We start from the raw sequence: 18,256 nt of genomic DNA, 5'->3' as shown, positions 1-18,256 counted from the left end.
GGTAGTACCTTACTGCACAAATCACGCGAGGTTAGATAGGGATTAGGGGGGATGGGGGTCACGAAAAAGTCACATTGGGGGAGGGGGGGTGTAAGGAGACCTCACGTGTATTTTTCTACAGTGAATGAGAGAAAAAATTTAATACCTACCACATGAGTAGATACTTTTTCTCGGTTTCGATAAACATAAATCTTCACTCAGCAATTAAAAATAGCGAGACTATTTTACGAAATTTTATCGATCGGATAGAAAAAAATCATAAAAATACACGTGAGGTTATGTGGGGGGTAGCCAAAAACCTCACCAAATATCACCAAGGGGGAGGGGGTCAAAAAATAGGCGAAAACACCTAGCGTGATTTGTGCAAAACCCATTACTTCTTTGAAATAAATTAATTTTTTTGGTAAATTGGTAATCATTGCAGCAAATGGTATGATAGCGCCTACGTTCTAACTAGGTAATGACTGCGTTCTAATTAGGGTAGGTAGCTACCCTAATTCTAAAATCGCATAAATGGTAAATTGAATACTTCATTAAATAGCAACTATTTAATAGTAGCGAGCGACATATTTTTAATACTGTAGGTACGTAATAATATATAGTTAATTAACTTGTGTACATTTTTTACGACTCGACTGTGGTCATAAAAGGGATAAGTAGTGTTTTCTATTCTATTTTTTTTATTCAGGCAACCAACCAACTAAACCAACTGTTTCTTTAAATAATGGAGAAAGGTATAAATATGACACAGAGCAGCAGAGACGACACTTAACTAATAGAATCATGTTAACCGTTCTTTTATAGTTTAGTTTGATTGACTTTTATAGCACAGCACTAAAATTGTGTATTGCCCGGAAGAGAAAGAATTTAGTTTAGTTTTATTTTGTTCGTGAATGTATAAAACGCTGCTAGAGGCACGTCTTTAGCAATACTGGTTAAAAGATGAGAACCGAGATTTAAAATTTGGACTAGATCCAGTATATCGAGTCCTGAGGAATGACGTTGGTGACCTGTTGCTAGGAGAACGACAATCGACCTAAAGATAAAAACATGGTATAATAATATACTCCGCCTGGTACTCTCTTCCCGTCTTTTCTAGGTCACCTGACTGACACAAGCCTACGTCATCATATGATAATATGCAATAGCGCTATATATAGCGGCCATGTTATTGTGACGTAGGCTTGTGTCACTCTGGGAAGAGAAGACCATGTTTTATTAGACTATGGATAAAAACATAGAGGTACTACATAAGAGCTATATTTAACAAACCGGTTTAAAATGGTAATATTTAGAAACACGTTACGAACGCATAAATAATAGACCTATTCAGATTAATTTTAGAATTTTTGAGGTTTATTTTTATTAGAATATTAAGGGTCAATGTACTAATGATTTATTTACCTACAGCATTAAATATTTTATAAGTATAGTATGTTTTGAATTAGCTCCTTAGTTATTTTTGTAACGAAAAAGTCTTTGCTTTTTAGGGTTCCGTACCCAAAGGGTACCGGTGTCCGTCTGTCTGTCTGTGTCCAGGCTGTATCTCATGGACCGTGATAGCTAAAGTTGGTTTTTTTAGCATTAGAAATAAGGTAAACAATCTTGATGTGTCTTTTAATTGAAAAACACATTTTAAAAATAAGTAACGGCAAATATGTAACAATTATGAATCTAATACGATCATTTATATTCTTATAGTTTTTGATTTTTTAAAAGCGTTTTTCAATTAAAAGACATGTCAAGATCGCTTACCTTCTTGCAAGTTCTTTCTAATGCTAAAACAACGAACTATAGACAGTTGAAATTTACACAGATGATGTATTTCTGTTGCCGCTATAACAACAAATACTAAAAAGTACGGAACCCTAGGTGGGCGAGACCAACTCGCACTTGTCCGGTTTTTTGCATTCTTATGTTATCACGCTCCAAATTCTAATTTATCCCTGATGCTCTGAAGAGGAAAATATAATAATTTACTGACGACAGCTTTAGAAAGCGGCAATTTAAAGACTGTCAATTATCTCTTTTTTACTTTATACTCGTAACTTTTATAAGGTATAAATGAAAAAATAAATTATTCTCCTGTTATTCTCTAATTATTCCTGCTCCAAAAAATCCTATGAACGTTTTCCAGAACACTAAACTCAATATGCCATGTCATCAAATAAGTCGTAAGCTAGATTTCCTAGCCTATTCATCTTCAACAGTCTAGGGGCCCGATTCAGATTTTGAAATACTTAGATATCTATTAGATATTTTTTAGACATCACCAAGATACGATAACGATATGTTTAAGATCTACACGCGTATTCGGGAAACGAGATAATCACAAGATCTAGAAACGATATAGAGATCAACTAGATTTACATAAGATATCGACTAGATGTGACTTGGATATCTAAGTCATAACTTGTCGAAATCGTTCAAGAGGACCTCCAGAATCGCGGAAACGTCAAATTTGACATATCTATCTTACAAATATCTTTAAATTATCCATATATAATTATATATATTTAAATTATATATATTTTTCCATGTGTCTGTTTGGCCCGATGGTTGACTGGTAGAGACTGCCATTAGGCATTAAGTTCGCCATTTGTACATTGTTTTTATGTTTTGTGCAATAAAGTTTAAATAAATAAATAAATATCGTAACTTGTTGAAGTCTAGTAGAAATCTATTTCATTTTCCGAATCGAGCCGCTAACCTGTCAATTTTGACATTTACGTGATTCTGGAGATACTCTTGAACGATTTCTACAGGTATGACTTAGAGATCCAATTCACATCTAATAGATATCTTACTTTATCTAACGTAAAAGTGACATGACATTGGTTGCCCGAATTGCGCTGCAAAAGAGAACTAGTTGATATCTAAACTATAACGTACGAGTATGTAGAATGGATCTAGTACGTGTCGTCACTTGTGGATATCTTGAAATTCGAATACGGCAGTGTGTCTAGGCAGTTATTCAAGGGACTGTAATGCTGGAATATTGCCCGTTTGCTGAAACGGTCGCTCAATTTCCGGCCTCAGCTTAGAACGGATTCTAGATCTGAATTGCTATTTCACCCTGAACGTATGTACCTACCATCAGCCAGACTAACATGTGAAAATTTGCATATTCTATTGAAAAGATGTAAGTGGACGATGGTTAGTTAAAAGGGGGTTTAAACTTTAAAGCCAGGAAATTAAAAGGAAACAAAAGATAATAAACTAAGCAGTAATGTCGTAAAAGTAATTCCCTAATGCAGTCTGCAGTTGCCATCCAAATATAACCTTTATGAAGCTCAATAAATAAATGATATAAAATATGAAAATAAATTCGGTCAAGATAATGAAGCGCTTGAAATGCTCATGAAATGTTTGTAACGTTTGTGTAACATGATTCGTTCGTCACCAAGGTTCGTGCCTTTAAGCCTGTTTACCTGAAGGTCAGACCAAAACTGACGGTTAAAAAATACTATCATCAAAAAGCCTTGGAGATGAAAGAATAATCACTGAATCCTGACAAAGAGAAATGAAAGCAATTTGAAGTCCGTTTTTACGCTCGAGACAAGTTTTCATTTATTTCTTCGGTTTTGCCTACAAATAATAATAAAACTTCATTGAGGAAAGACTTTAATTGGATTTTTTTTATTGAAAATTAGCCTTTGTAGTTTTTAATGGAACTAGGGATTGATTTCAGCGGTTTTAAATTTGCATATTTTCCAGCAATGACATTGGAATCGATTGAAATTCCTAAAATTATTCCTGTTTTTATATAAGCCCATAATCATTAACGAATTTAAATTGTCAGTGATCGAGTGAGACTAGATATTAACACACATTTAAAAGTTTATATCGTTTTAGCACAGTTAAAATAAAATGAAATAATAATAGTGTTTTATCGTCAGGAGGTTAAAAAAAGTAATATCATCTTTCAACTAATTAACCGCTCTAGTCTAGAGCTTCTACGCGTTAATTAAAACTTTGCGATACAGACGCGGTAAAAGTTATCTCTATCTAGATAGCTTTTACCTTTTTTTTTATTTCCGACCTTTTCCAACGAGAACCGGTTAAGCGTGAGTCGCAATAGTGTCACATTCCCTGCGGAAGCCACCCAAAAAGGTTACTTGACACCTACTGTTGGTATTGGGTTTCAAATAGTTATTTAATTTTAATCCTCTTAAGGACTTTTATAACAATTCACACTGTTCACAGTTGTCATCAACATCATTATTATTGATTTTTATTGTTACTCGATGTAAATTTTATCGACCTGCCGAACTGCAGGCGAGGCGTTTTATAGATCGCTTTATTCACGTGATAATGATAAAATAACTGTCACTTTTTAATAAAATAACTGTCCGCGGGATAGAAAGTGACGGGCACCGTTTTATCACGCTGTCATGTATAGACAAACCACGTCATCATATCCGTACAGATGTACTGTTTAGATATTTGTAGAGCTATAAAGCTGTTCTTACTGCTGTATGTAATGAAGATGTTCCTTATTACGCAAATCGTTTTATACAAATTGATGATAATAAGATGTACTTATAGAACCTTTAAATGCATATTTAAATTTTACTTCCTAACCTAACGAGACTTGTTGGTGCAGTGCGCATATGACCAGCACCAGCCACGCCCATGACTTATTTATCTCTTGCGCATGAACACTATTCCCACTGCAGTTGCATAATTTTAATAAAAAAGTACTTACGAAGCAAAGAAGTGTCCCATGGAACGTGGTTCGTCCCACAGACAATAAAACTACTTGATGGACCAATTCGAACGTTCCAGAAGCCAGTTGTTGTACTGAATATATGACCAGCTTCCCCCAGTAGATAAACTCCTGAGCTGTGATGCTATTCCCACTTGCCACAGCTAATAGAACCACTTGGTGAAACAATTCAAATGTTCCCGAAGACAGTCGATGTAAACTGAATATATGACCAGTTTCCCCCAGTAGATAAACTCCTGAGCCGTGACGCTAATCCCACTGCAGCTTTCTTAAATAAAAAGATACTCACAAAGCCAGAAAGGCGATAAATGCATCCGCCAATACGCTGCTGTCCGCAGTGAGGGAGTGGGACGGTAGCCCGCTTCATGAGCGCTGGAGGACCTACCACAAACCGGTCACCATAGGGTCGGGGCGATACGCCCCTTGGGCTAGTTAATATTAAGTTTTAATTTGTATTTAGGTATTATTTATAGACGTGAATATTTTAATTTTATTGTACAGTCGAATAGTTTAATTTTAATTTAATTTTATTGTAATTCTATGGAAGTTTTCTGGAATTAAACAATTTCATTTCATTTCATTTCATTTCATTTCATTTCAAAGCAAAGAAGTGATCAGCATGTTTAATAGTCCCATGGAACGCGGCCTTCCCGCAGCTAATAGAACCACTTGGTGAAACAATTCGAACGTTCCAGAGGCCGGTTGGTGTACCGAGCATATGACCAGCTTCCCCCAGTAGCTAAACTCCTGAGCCGTGACGCTAAATTCCCAGATTTCTCCTACAGTTGGTTTGAATAAAAAAATACTCACGAAGCAAAGAAGTGGTCAGCCTGTTCAATCGTTCCATGGAACGCAGTCCTTCCCGCAGCCAGTAAAACCACTTGATGAAACAATTCGAACGTTCCAGAGGCCGGTTGGTGTACCGAGCATATGACCAGCTTCCCGCCGGCGGCCAGCCTTCGTAGTCTCGCTACTACGGCATTGGCGGCCCAGCTGTCAAGGCCCGTGGTTGGCTCGTCGCAGAATAGGATGGGCGGGTCGTTAAGGAGCTGAAAGGTATAAATAATGTTAGGAGATGTTCATTTTGACATCCAATACATTACACCAAAGAGAATATAGTGTTCTGTGTGATATAGTGTGTGTCTCTTTTATAAAACTAAAAGAGATTATTATCTCAACGGAAACACGTTGTGTGAACTTTTGTAAGTCGATAGTTTAGCCGGTTTTACCCGGTAACAAAACCGAACAGTGTCAAATATAATTTCCCTTGTGGTTTTATGGACGGTTTTATCTTGTTTTGAAAGTATTTCATACATACATATGTAAAACTTGCAGTTTTTGTAAATAAAATTACACAATGTTTGTTTACTTTTTACAAGACAGGTGTCAAGGTTTAATTGCCATATAAAGTTTGTCAAAGGATTGTCTCATTTCAATAATAGACAGAGAGAATCATACTATCTTTGTTTTACACTAGTACTAGCACCCGAAAGCAAAGGATGAGTATAGTTTTCATGGTTCTTCCTGACTGACTGATTGTTTGACCAACTATAACATTGATAAAGTTAGAACCCGTTTCTGCCACGACTCTTCTCTTTCCGCACAAACTCTATGACGATGTGAAAGACTACACTTTGGACTACACCAAAGAGTACTATAATATATTTTTGTGTTTCATAATAATACAGGGTGATTCAGGAGACGTGAGCAGGACTAACACTGCGCATTTCATAAATTATAAGCAACTGTTCCCTATCAGTATTAGTGAGGTTAACGTTAATTTTCTAGTCGTGTTGAAAAAAAAAGTTATTAATTTATTTACGACATGGATGGTCACCCTAACATTAGAATACTAAACTACCGATATTCTGCGTCAAATTGAATGTCATCACTGTCATCACGGTCTGGTTACTTTTGAAAACTCGTATCTCACTCAAGTTTGACATTTTATTTTCTTCGTAAAAGAGGTTTTATGTTTATTAATTAGGTCTTGTAGGGTGACCATGATTGTAGAGAATTAAATTTGCCCTCACCAAAAAGTTGAAAAATAGGAAAAAGTGTGGTTGTTTCAGCTAAATAAGACGGTGATCGATCAATTATCAGTTACTGAGTGTGCAGGATTAGTCCTGCTCACGTCTCATGAATCACCCTGTATAAATAAAAGAGGTTGAGTGCTCTGTGATAATGGCCAATTTTTTTACAGTTCGAAAAAATAATCTGGTTTTTCTTGTCAGTTTAAATTTTAAATAAAAGTCTGCAAGCGAATTGTCTTGAATTTCAGACTTTCGTCATTCGCAAACAAAGCAATTATTTCGCTACATAAACAAGTAAGTTTCTACTATGTTTCCAATAATGTCTATTAGCAGTAGCGTAATTTGCAAAGCGGACCAAAATGTCACGGGTCCATTGCCCAATTTCCCCATAAATCTACGTTCTGCTATAATAAACGCCTTCAGCAACGGACAGCGTGCCGCGAAGTCATCAAAGTCATGACAGATGATGAGATGACTGACTCGCTGCCCACCGCGGGTGCCAGAGGGCCTTCCGTGAAAAGCCTCCCTATCGCTCTTACATATTCCAGCCGGGATTCTTCACCGGGAAATGAAACGACGAATTGAAATTTGAAATCCTCCTTCAAAAACTCTGAAGTCCGTAATAAAACCAGTCCTTTCTTTTTCCAGTCGGTAAGATACACATGTTGACGCTGGCGGTCCTGGCGATTGGTTATTTGCTGGGTTGACTGCGTCTACGCTACCCCCAATACGAAGCATTCATCGATGGAAGATATCTCTCCCGCAGACACATTATCACTGGCTCCATAGCGGATCAACTGGCTATAGACAACAAGATCAAATTCCTTTATCTACAGCTTAACGACAACTGGAACATCGCGATCTTTCTGGATAATCGGACGAAACTGCTGGTTAATATGATGAAGACTAGTGTAATGTGCGTTGAACAAGATTCGTCGCTTTTGTATTTGGGTACAAAAGTACTAAATAGAGCATAAAAATATCTGGGAAAACATTTAAAAACTCAAAAATACGCGTTTTCCCAGAAATAAGTCCTAGCTAACTCGATTTATCGCCCCTGAAACCCCCATATAGCAAATTTCATCGAAATTGTTAGAGCCGTTTCCGAGATCCCCGAAATATTTATATTATGAATAAACAAGAATTGCTCATTTAAAGCAACACATAACATATTAGATTGTTTGTTTAACATATTAGATATAATTTTGTAAGTAACATTGCAAATCCAGACAAAATGAGTCATAGACATCTCCCATATTTAAAAGATAAAAAAACTTACACGTCGTTATCGTTATAAATACTACTTAGTCAGCCCATAACTCCTGTTACAAAGGTTTTTACTGATAAAAAATTTATAGGTACAGATCCCTTGTTCATATGGTTTAAAATCTTATTTAATGGTGAGTTGAATACTCATTGTATAGCAGTCAAATCTAAGAGTGTTACTGAAAAGTATCCTAAGTTTGAAGTTTAGCCGAAGTACCTCCAGACTTGTCCAAGAACTGAAGACTGGTGACGAAATATGCTTTAATAAAGTAAATTCATATAAATTAACATTTTTTATATTTCAAATATTGTTAACGAGGATGGCAGCTGGAGAATTCGCACAAACGCCGAAGTTAAACAGCTAGTTGCCGATCCAAACATCAGTGGTGTCACAAAGGAGCAAAGGCTTCAGTGGCTTGGCCATCTAGAGCGAATGGAAGAAGATCGGGCGGTGAAAAGAGCGTTCAAGGAAAAACTGACAGCACGCCGACCGGCCGTGCGACCTAGGTATATGTGGGTGGATGTGGTGGACTTTCTACTTAGGGTCCAGGTTGAAGACTGGCGAGAGACAGCGCAGGACCGGGATCAGTGGCGAGCAGTCGTGTTGGAGGCCTTGACACACTTTGGGTCGCTGCACCAGAGGAGTAAAGTAAGTAAAGTATGTGCTGATATTGGAAAGTGCGAGTCGGACTCATCTACCGTGTATTCCGTACAAATTTCTAGGTTCATATTATAAAAAAGTTGTAAAAAATCTACAAAAAGATTTGGTCACCCATAAAATTATAATTGCAAATGTATAGTTTTCAGAATATTCCCTTGGTCTTGATAGAAAGACATACAGACAGACGGACAAAGTGATCTTGTCAGGGTTCAGTTTTTCCTTTTGAGGTACGAAACCCTAAAAATGGACGTGGTTTAGCTAATAGGACCACAAAGGATATTCTCATTTTTTTTTAGTTCAAATCGTGGTTCATGCAGGTCATGCAGCACACTTTTGTGTAAACGATTTGTTGTAATAGAATAGAAATAGGACTGTCGCTTTACTAACAAAATTATATATTATATATGCCCAACTAGCAAAATAGTCGTATAAGAATTGATTTACTCAGCCTGTAATCGTATAACAGCCGAGTTACGGTTGTTGAAACACCAATATATCGTATAATAGCGGTTAACTCGACTATTTAGCAATTTTCGCTAATTAGTGCTATAATCATGTCGTATAAACGTTTATAGCACTATCTTTTAGCACTTTTATTCCACCTTTTAATAAATGCTGAATTAGCGCTACTAAATCACTTTTATTCAGCATAATTGTTCTATTAAAATCATATAACAGCTATAGAATAGCTAATTGTCTGAATAAGGCGCTTTAATACAACTGTTACTCAACTCTCTACTCTGTTGCTATAAAAGCCTATTAAAAGCAATCCAATAACCATTTGGCAACAATGCTGCTGTAACAGCGCGCTTATATCATAATTCGGGTAATGGGGCTCAAACCGCTGTTATAGGAGCTGAAGTGTATTTACAGGTTTTATTCAAAATGTATTCAGCTTAGAGTACTTTTAAAGAGTTTTGAACTACATTAACAGCACAAGTCAGCCATGTTGTACGTTTCAATATAGTCCGGTGGCCAACTGCATGAAACCCTACCTGATAAAAAAATAGAAAATCCTACTCTGTAGGGGTACTACTTTTTTTTTTTTTTTTTTTATTTATTATTTAATAGGACCTTTATACATTTGTACATATCGGCCCTATGGTACTACTTTTAGTAGCATCAACTGCTCTTGGTCGGCCGCGGCTTAATTTCGCAAATTTTGCGTAAATGCCAAATAGTGGCACAAAAATTCATCAAAAAAAAAAACCCCATCGTATAATAGAATGAAACTTGCAGGGTAGGATAGCTGCCTTTGAGGACAGCAAAACAAAAGTGGTCAGCTACATCCTGTGTTGGCAGGTTCCTGTGTTCGACCGAATTTGTGGTACCACGTGACAACTACAATTTACCTCATCGAAAAATAGAATGAAAAAAACTGATTGTAATACCTACATTAAATTTGTTGACGTATGTCTTGGTCGGCCTCACCTTAGCCTGATAGCTTTTGCAGTCCGTCCGCATTAAAAAAAATGTGAATGGCAGCAATCCTACCATACAAGTGACATTCTATTTTTCGATGAAGTAAATTGTAGCTCACGTGGTACCACAAATTCGGTCGGACACAGGAACCTGCCAACACAGGATGTAGCTGACCACTTTTGTTTTTTGATGAATATTTGTACCACTTTTTTGCCATTTGCGCAAAATTTGCCAAGTTAAGCCACGGCCGACCAAGGGCAGTTGAAGCTGCTAAAAGTCAGCTACCCCCACAGAGTAAGATTATTCTATTTTTTTATCAGGTAGGGTTTCATGCAGTCGGCCACCGGACTATAAATCCATAAACATGGCGACAACATGTGCTATAAGTGTAGCAGTAAACGCAGTTACTCGACTTATAGTCGAATTAATGAGATATAACAGAAACTAGATCGTGTAAGCAAATTTTTACTTATTTTAATTAATATTTTTTTATTGAAATTTAAGAAAATAGGCGGCCCATGAATATATATGAACCAGTGCCTTTGGTTTTATCAATAAAGTATTTTTCGCGCTAGGTTTTACTGTATTACGTGTACTTACAGACAGCAAAAACTTATGTACACAATCACGGTAAAAATAAATGTCATGGATGACAGCAGTAAAAAAATACTTAAGTACCTTTTTGTTTTATTAGACACTTGAAGACGATTAGGCCTCAAACTTAATCAAATAATTGAAATATAATCGCTTACCTGAGATCGTTTTTAGCACATATTTGTTGAATAAAAGCATTTACTGCACTCTTACACATTCAAAATGCCGAGTAAAAGCAATTCGGCTACTTTTACGAAACATTTTTGCTGAGAAAAAGCAGTGCGGTTGCTTTTATAGAACACTTTCACTGAGTAATAGCAAATTGATAATGTTTATAGAACAAATAATCGAATAAAAGCACTATCGTTGCTATTAAAACACTAGAAGCGCTTTATATCAACTTTTACTCAACTCTTACAGCATCGATTTGCTTCTTATACAGCGCTTACTCTATTTTTATAACACTTTTAGTCTGTATAAGTGCGCCTTTTCGCGTTGAGTAAACGCTTACAGGACTTTTATTCGACTGTTTTTACACCGTTTATAGCACCAAAAAGCGAAAATAAAAACGTGCTCTCAACTTTTATAGCACATAGATTTGCTAGTTGGGTGTATACCTACACTAGCTTCGCACGGGCTAACAGATTATGCACCTGAGACCTTTGTCAAGAATCACTTTAATGATAGGTGGAAACCGCACGAAAATCCTTTCAATAGTTTTTGAGTTTATCGCGAACAAACACACAAACAGACCTTTGTTTTAGAAGGCTACACCTTGACATATATATAATGTTCTATTTACTCGTAGTTCATTAAATTTGTCCCCAAATGCAAAAGCGATGAATCTTTGTCAACGACCATCCCACTAGTCTTCATCCTATTAACCAGCTGTTACGTTCGATTATACAAAAAGATTACCATGTTCCAGTCGTGGTTAAGCTGTAGATAAAGTAATTTGTTTTTGCGGTCTATAGCCAGTTGATCCGCTATGGAGCCAGTGATAATATCTAAGTAAGTGATGTTGATGTCTTTCATCAATGCATGCTTCGTATTTGGGGTAGCGGAGTCGCAGTCTACCCAGCAAATAACCGACCGCTAGCACCGCCAGCCTTAACATGCATATCTTACAGAATATAAAAAGAAAAGAAATAAAACCGAGGCACCGCGATTACTATACGTTCTACTAACATGCTATTGACGAAGAAATCGCGACACGGAAATGGCGATGGATTGGCATACTATTCGAAGAGGGGAAACGAATAGCACAGTCATCGCTTTCGGTTGGCCGAGGCCGTGGCTCCACACACTACACACTTGGCAAACTCTTGCACTTGGTACACTCTTGGCAACGGTACGTCTTAAGTGAGCTACGAGCGGTCCGGTTGAGCTGGAGCGAGGCCAGAAGGGTCGCTGAAGAGAGGAAGGCGTGGCGCGAGCTTGTGAAGACCCTGCACCTCTGGGGTGCCATAGGACAACAACTAATATGCTAAGTAAATGACCCATGAAAGGTCTTAACTGTGATAAAAATTTATGTTTGGTTTTTTGAAATACCATCATCAGGCTGTTCCAGAACAAGATGGAAGGATGTAGTGCTAAAGGACATGAGTGAGTGCAAGCCGAGTACGATGTCGTGGACAGGGCGAAGTGGAGAAGGTGAAGCAGGAAAGCTGCCCAATCACCATGTGAGGAACAGAGAGAGAGAGAGAGAGAGGTTTTTTTTAAATACCATAAAACCAGGAGATATATGTTGACCTTGACCTTGAATGTACTTCATATTATAATCTAAACGAAACATGAAATCCGTCAGAAATCAAAGAAACTTTTTTTGGAAATCATTGCAACGATCATCTCAGGTTCAACTTCGTACTTAATGTTGTACCTAACTAATTAACTATTAAGTACCATATTATAGATCATGAGTACTTTGTTTAATGAAATAAATACTTAATATGAAATTAATCGATTTTATTTTCGCTATATTCGCTAATATTATACAATAGTTCGTTATGACTTCAAAATTTTATTAGTAGGAATCCCTTCTTTCCATCTTACAGGCTTAAACGCCACTTGCGCCATCCTACTAACCTGGGGTTAACCGGTTAAACCGTTAACCCAGTATCAAAATGTAGGTAACCATTATAAATCCAGGTTCAACCGGTTAACCCTCCGGGTTATTGAATGGTGCAAGTGACCCTAAGCGTACTACATAGTATAGCGATTCCCTTTTCCAGACATTGTACGATATATCGACCACATATTAGGCACGCATACGCGCCAAAAGAATTTCAACTTTAACATTCCGTTTTAAGGTTCAAATTAGATTGCACTTTCGGGAAATGTGACTTGCCTTCAAATGAATCATCAAAGCTGGATAAATTGGAATATATTTGGATTTTATGGGAAAACCTTGTAGATTGGTGCGGCCTGGAAAAGGATTAACTGATATTACCTGGACAGCCAAGGCGACTCGCTTCCTCTCTCCTCCTGAGAGTGCCTTCAGCTTGGTCCTGTTGCAGTTGACGACCCCCAACTCATCAAGTAGCTGGTGGATTCTTCTAGTTCTCACTGCTGATGATGAACGCTTGTCCATCATGAGTCGAGCCTGTGTAAGAAAGAAAATATTAAAAATAATTTAATCGGTACCAAAATGTTAATTCAACAAAAGGGTTATTGATTAAAAGAGAAACGAAAAGTCTTAACGCGTTACTTAGGTACTGGCCTGAATTACCTATGAATCGTTCAGGTATCCTGTCATGGCACTTTTTATCGATTTCCATTATAAAAAAATATTATTCTTACCATGAATTCCATATGTTCAGTGACAGTAAGGTCGTCAATAGTCAAGTCTTCCTGAGGCACGAAGCCAGATATCTTGGCTATTAGATCAGCTCCCGCCAGTCTTCCGTTCAGCATCAAGTATCCTGTCATGGCACTTTTTATTGACTTCCAGTATAAAAATATTATTCTTACCATGAATTCCATGTGTTCAGTGACAGTAAGGTCGTCAATAGCCAAGTCTTGGTTATTAGATCAGCTCCCGCCAGTCTTCCCTTCAGCATCAGGTATCCTGTCATGGCACTCTTAATCGGCTTCCAATATAAAAATATTATTCTTACCATGAATTCCATACGTTCAGTGACAGTAAGGTCGTCAATAGCCAAGTCCTCCTGAGGCACGAAGCCAGATATCTTGGCTATTAGATCAGCCCCCGCCAATCTTCCGTTCAGCATCAGGTATCCTGTCATGGCACTCTTAATCGGCTTCCAATATAAAAATATTATTCTTACCATGAATTCCATATGTTCAGTGACAGTAAGGTCGTCAATAGCCAAGTCCTCCTGAGGCACGAAGCCAGATATCTTGGCTATTAGATCAGCTCCCGCCAGTCTTCCGTTCAGCATCAGGTATCCTGTCATCGCACTCTTGTCACGACGACTTATCGCCGCTAGAAGTGTGGTTTTGCCGGCTCCACTATAAAACAATAAATAAAGGGCTAATTTAGACGGCGCGCGAACTCGCATGCGATTTTAGTTACATTGCGGACTGGGGATTACGTCCAATTCAACCGACCGATCAAAACCCGCAATGGTATGAAACTCGCATGAAAGTTCTCGCATCGTCTAAATCGGGCTTAATAATATAAGACGAGGATATCGCTAAAGGGTTGAATTTACAGTCGTGGCCTAAAAAAATAGAAATATGACCTATATATGTGACGTCTGTTTAAAAGTATAGGTACCTAGAGATAGACCAAGAAAAGCCTGCAGCGATTTTGACAGCCCACGCAGTGCAAGTATTATATACGTCATAATTTCATAGAAGCTTGACTTTTGCACTGCGTGGGCTATCAAAATCGCTGCAGACTTTTCTTGGCCTAACTCTAATTAAATTGACCAACAGCCATTCTTAGGGCCCGTTGAACCAATTACAATCGACGGATGGATGGTATACCAATGGTCAGTTAAAAGCAGGTTAAAAGTACATTATACTGATGGTAGGTGCATTATACTGATAATAGTGATAATAGACTTACCTGGAGCCCATTAAAGCTACTAAGTTTCCGGAAGACAGCACGCCGCTAACTGCAAAAGAAATATAAAGGCTTAACGGTTGCGTCGTGTAAGTACCTACCTATTTCCATTTCAGAAGGCAGGGTCTGTGTTAAGCAGGTCACTGACGAGCCTTCCAAATGGATGCCGTTACAATGGATTCATCCAAATGGACGGCATCCTAATATTAAACATTGTACGTTTTTGACATTCACGGACCGATTTTGGATTGCAGCCAAGCCAGCGCTATTTGGACTGTTGGAAGGCTCGTCAGTGGCCACCTTTAGAATGTATTTAATTATTTTAATCTTTATTGCACAAAATACCTACAAGAATGTACAAACTAGAGTTAGACAAAGAAAAGTCCGCAACTTTTTTGATAGCATACGCACAATACGCAGTGCAAGCGTTAGTTATTTTATACGTCAATAATTTCATAGAAGTATGACGATTAAAATAACACTTGCACTGCGTGTGCTATCAAAATCGTTGCAGACTTATCTTGGTCTAACTCTACCAGTCTACCAAACACTTAAATACAATAATGGGCATACACATTACAAATATCAAATAAAACATTTTGATAAACGTTTCAGTACGTACAGTCAAATGTAAAAATATGGGTGCACAAATCATCTCAAAAATATGTCCCATAGCTCTTATGTCAGCGACTTAAGAACTAAGTATGGGACATATTTTGGAATAAGTTGGCTACGCCCATATTTTTACAGTAAACTTTACAACAACGTTTTTATGTAATAATAAAAATCTTTTTTTAATGGATCTTTATGCCCTGGATGACAGCCCTTTAAGCCAAATCTCATAGAAAAACCGGACAAGTGCGAGTCGGACTCGCGCACGAAGGGTTCCGTACCATAATGCAAAAAAAAAACAAAAAAAAGCAAAAAAAAAACGGTCACCCATCCAAGTACTGACCACTCCCGACGTTGCTTAACTTTGGTCAAAAATCACGTTTGTTGTATGGGAGCCCCATTTAAATCTTTATTTTATTCTGTTTTTAGTATTTGTTGTTATAGCGGCAACAGAAATACACCAACTGTGAAAATTTCAACTGTCTAGCTATCACGGTTCGTGAGATACAGCCTGGTGACAGACGGACGGACGGACGGACAGCGAGGTCTTAGTAATAGGGGGGTCCCGTTTTACCCTTTGGGTACGGAACCCTAAAAAGGGGCAAGCTATGATGGCGCCATCTATGCAAACCGTTGATAGTTGCCAATCCCATTAGGGATTCAAAGTTATATACTTTTAGTTTAATGTCTTCTATTATCAAAATCGCGGGCACAAACTAGTTTTACTCGTAACTTAATCCAAGCATTCTGCCGTATTCGAACTTCAAGATATTCACAAGAGACGACACGTACTAGATCCATTTTAGATACGTTATAATTTAGATATCAACTAGTTCTCTTTTGCAGCGCAATTCAGGCAACCAATATCACTTTTACGTTAGATAGAGTAAGATATCTATTAGATGTGAATTGGATCTCTAAGTCATATCCTGTGGAAATCGTTCAAGAGTATCTCCAGAATCGCGCAAATGTCAAATTTGACAGGTTAGATCTTAAACATATCGTTATCGTATCTTGATGATGTCTTAAAGATATCTAATACATGTCTATTTCAAAATCCGAATCGGGCCCATTATGCTAAATGGCTCAGCTTATGGAAGCATTTCGTCCAAATAGCTTCTTCTCGGAAACTCGTCGTTAGTAAACTGGTCCGGTTATTTTTCCACTAAAACTGTACGGTTGTGCAACTTGCCTTTTAGCATATAACGAGGTTGCTACTGGCTTAATTAATGAAGTGTTTAATAGTAATAATTCAAAGAGCAGTATAACTTATAAAACAAACATCAATATTCGAGGACAATTTTATACAGATCAACCGAGCCTCAAACTAAGCAAATGTTGTTCTACTGGTACTAAATAGGCGGCTAAAATACATACATAAATAGATTAAATATTAATACATATTTAAATTCATAGAAAACATTCATAACTTGGAAACTTCGTGATAAACACATAAAAGTAAATGATCTTACCGGGATTTCAACGATAAAGTAAGTACAACACTTAAAGCACTCAAAAATACATTAAATATAATACTATAACAGTAGAATTAAATGCATTAAATAAATGTCAGCTATGCCCGCAAAACGTAAGCGGATTTGTCCATCCATTTGGATTACCTATTTGCAACGGTGGCTTAGTGTCAGAAGAGCATTGCCATAAGGAATTGCTCGAACTGAAAATTCCTTACCGTTAAGTAAGTATAAGTAGTGTCAGGTTGCCCGAATTATCATTTAGGGACGACAAATGCTTTTTATCACAAAATTAAGTTAAGTTAAAGAAAGCTGCCCCATCACAACCGTACCTACATAAAACTGGAAACAATTTACGATCGATTCGAGCGCTCGATTTCGTGTAGTTCCTTCATTAGGTACTATAATATCTCCACTACTTGCCACTACTAAGCATTTAAATTCTACTAATAAAATTTAAAACGAGTGGGCAATTATTAATTTCTACTCGTATTTCTCCCATTTTCGAGTGACGAAATCGAGCGATCACAACTCAAAAATCGCCTCCCTGATACTTCATTGCGAGCCAGAATAAAGGAAACAATTGAATAAACTTTCTGATTTCACATAACGTACCTCCATGTAACACCTTGACTTCTTCATATATCGGAGACGACCAGATGCTGGTCTGATGTTTCTTCGTCCTATAAACAGAGAGATCCTTCCATGCTAATGTGAGGTTGCCAGGGTTGTCGCTAAGAGTAGATAGTTCCTCGTCGTCCTCCCAGTTGACGATGGCGCCAGTGAGCACGTTGCGCGTGGGCAGCTTCAGACCCGGATCCGTCATTGTGTGTTATTGCATTTGTATCTGTAACATAAATTGGTGTAAAAATGTGCAAATTAAGCCTAAAAATTTAATACGTTATGATTTTCATAACGCTCCTGTTTCGCCGCAAGCGGAAGACGGATAATAACATGTATTCTTTAAATGTTTTACAGCTCTACAAATAACTTTTTTTAAGTTCAACCCTTATAGGCTTTATACCCATCGTAAGACCAATACGAATCAAATCAAGTAAATTCCCAATATGTAATTTTATGAATTAATTTTTCCTATTAGAGACCCTATTTTCTTTCTGTCTTAATAAAATAATGCCATTAATCAACTCTTCAACATTAGATTTCCTTTGGGACTCTGACGAGCCTTCCAAATAGATGCCGTTATAATGGATTCATCCAAATGGACGGCATCCTAATATTAAACATTGTACGTTTTTTACATTCACGGACCGATTTTGGATTGCAGCCACGCTATTTGGACTGTTGGAAGGCTCGTCAGTGGCCACCTTTAGCTTATTCTAGACACAAAATATCTGCCTAGGACCATATAATATCAAATTGTAACGTAACTCATGATCACGATCTGATATTAGAGTATCGTGTTCAATGTTAGGCTAT

The 18,256-nt window shown here is 37.4% G+C and overlaps 1 protein-coding gene across 2 annotated transcripts in view; it reads right to left on the bottom strand.

The window, feature by feature from the left end:
* Positions 1-17,658, bottom strand: part of LOC134679894 (protein scarlet-like) — a 32,670-nt gene extending 15,012 nt beyond the window's left edge. The window contains exons 1-5 of one of the 2 annotated variants that reach the window (XM_063538821.1): positions 17,435-17,658; positions 14,739-14,787; positions 13,993-14,176; positions 13,155-13,307; positions 5,540-5,778 (exon numbers count right to left, since the gene is read on the bottom strand). In XM_063538821.1, coding sequence (XP_063394891.1) covers positions 5,540-5,778; positions 13,155-13,307; positions 13,993-14,176; positions 14,739-14,787; positions 17,435-17,645 — 836 coding nt within the window. In that variant the 5' untranslated portion in view covers positions 17,646-17,658. Of the gene's footprint in view, positions 1-5,539; positions 5,779-13,154; positions 13,308-13,504; positions 13,637-13,992; positions 14,177-14,738; positions 14,788-17,434 lie in introns of those variants that run through there. The other variant, XM_063538822.1, reaches the window with a different exon arrangement.
* Positions 17,659-18,256: the final 598 nt, after the last annotated feature.

The sequence above is a fragment of the Cydia fagiglandana genome, chromosome 3 (assembly GCF_963556715.1).
Source record: "Cydia fagiglandana chromosome 3, ilCydFagi1.1, whole genome shotgun sequence".
Classification (NCBI taxonomy): domain Eukaryota; kingdom Metazoa; phylum Arthropoda; class Insecta; order Lepidoptera; family Tortricidae; genus Cydia; species Cydia fagiglandana.
This window is presented reverse-complemented; position numbering and strand designations above follow the sequence as displayed.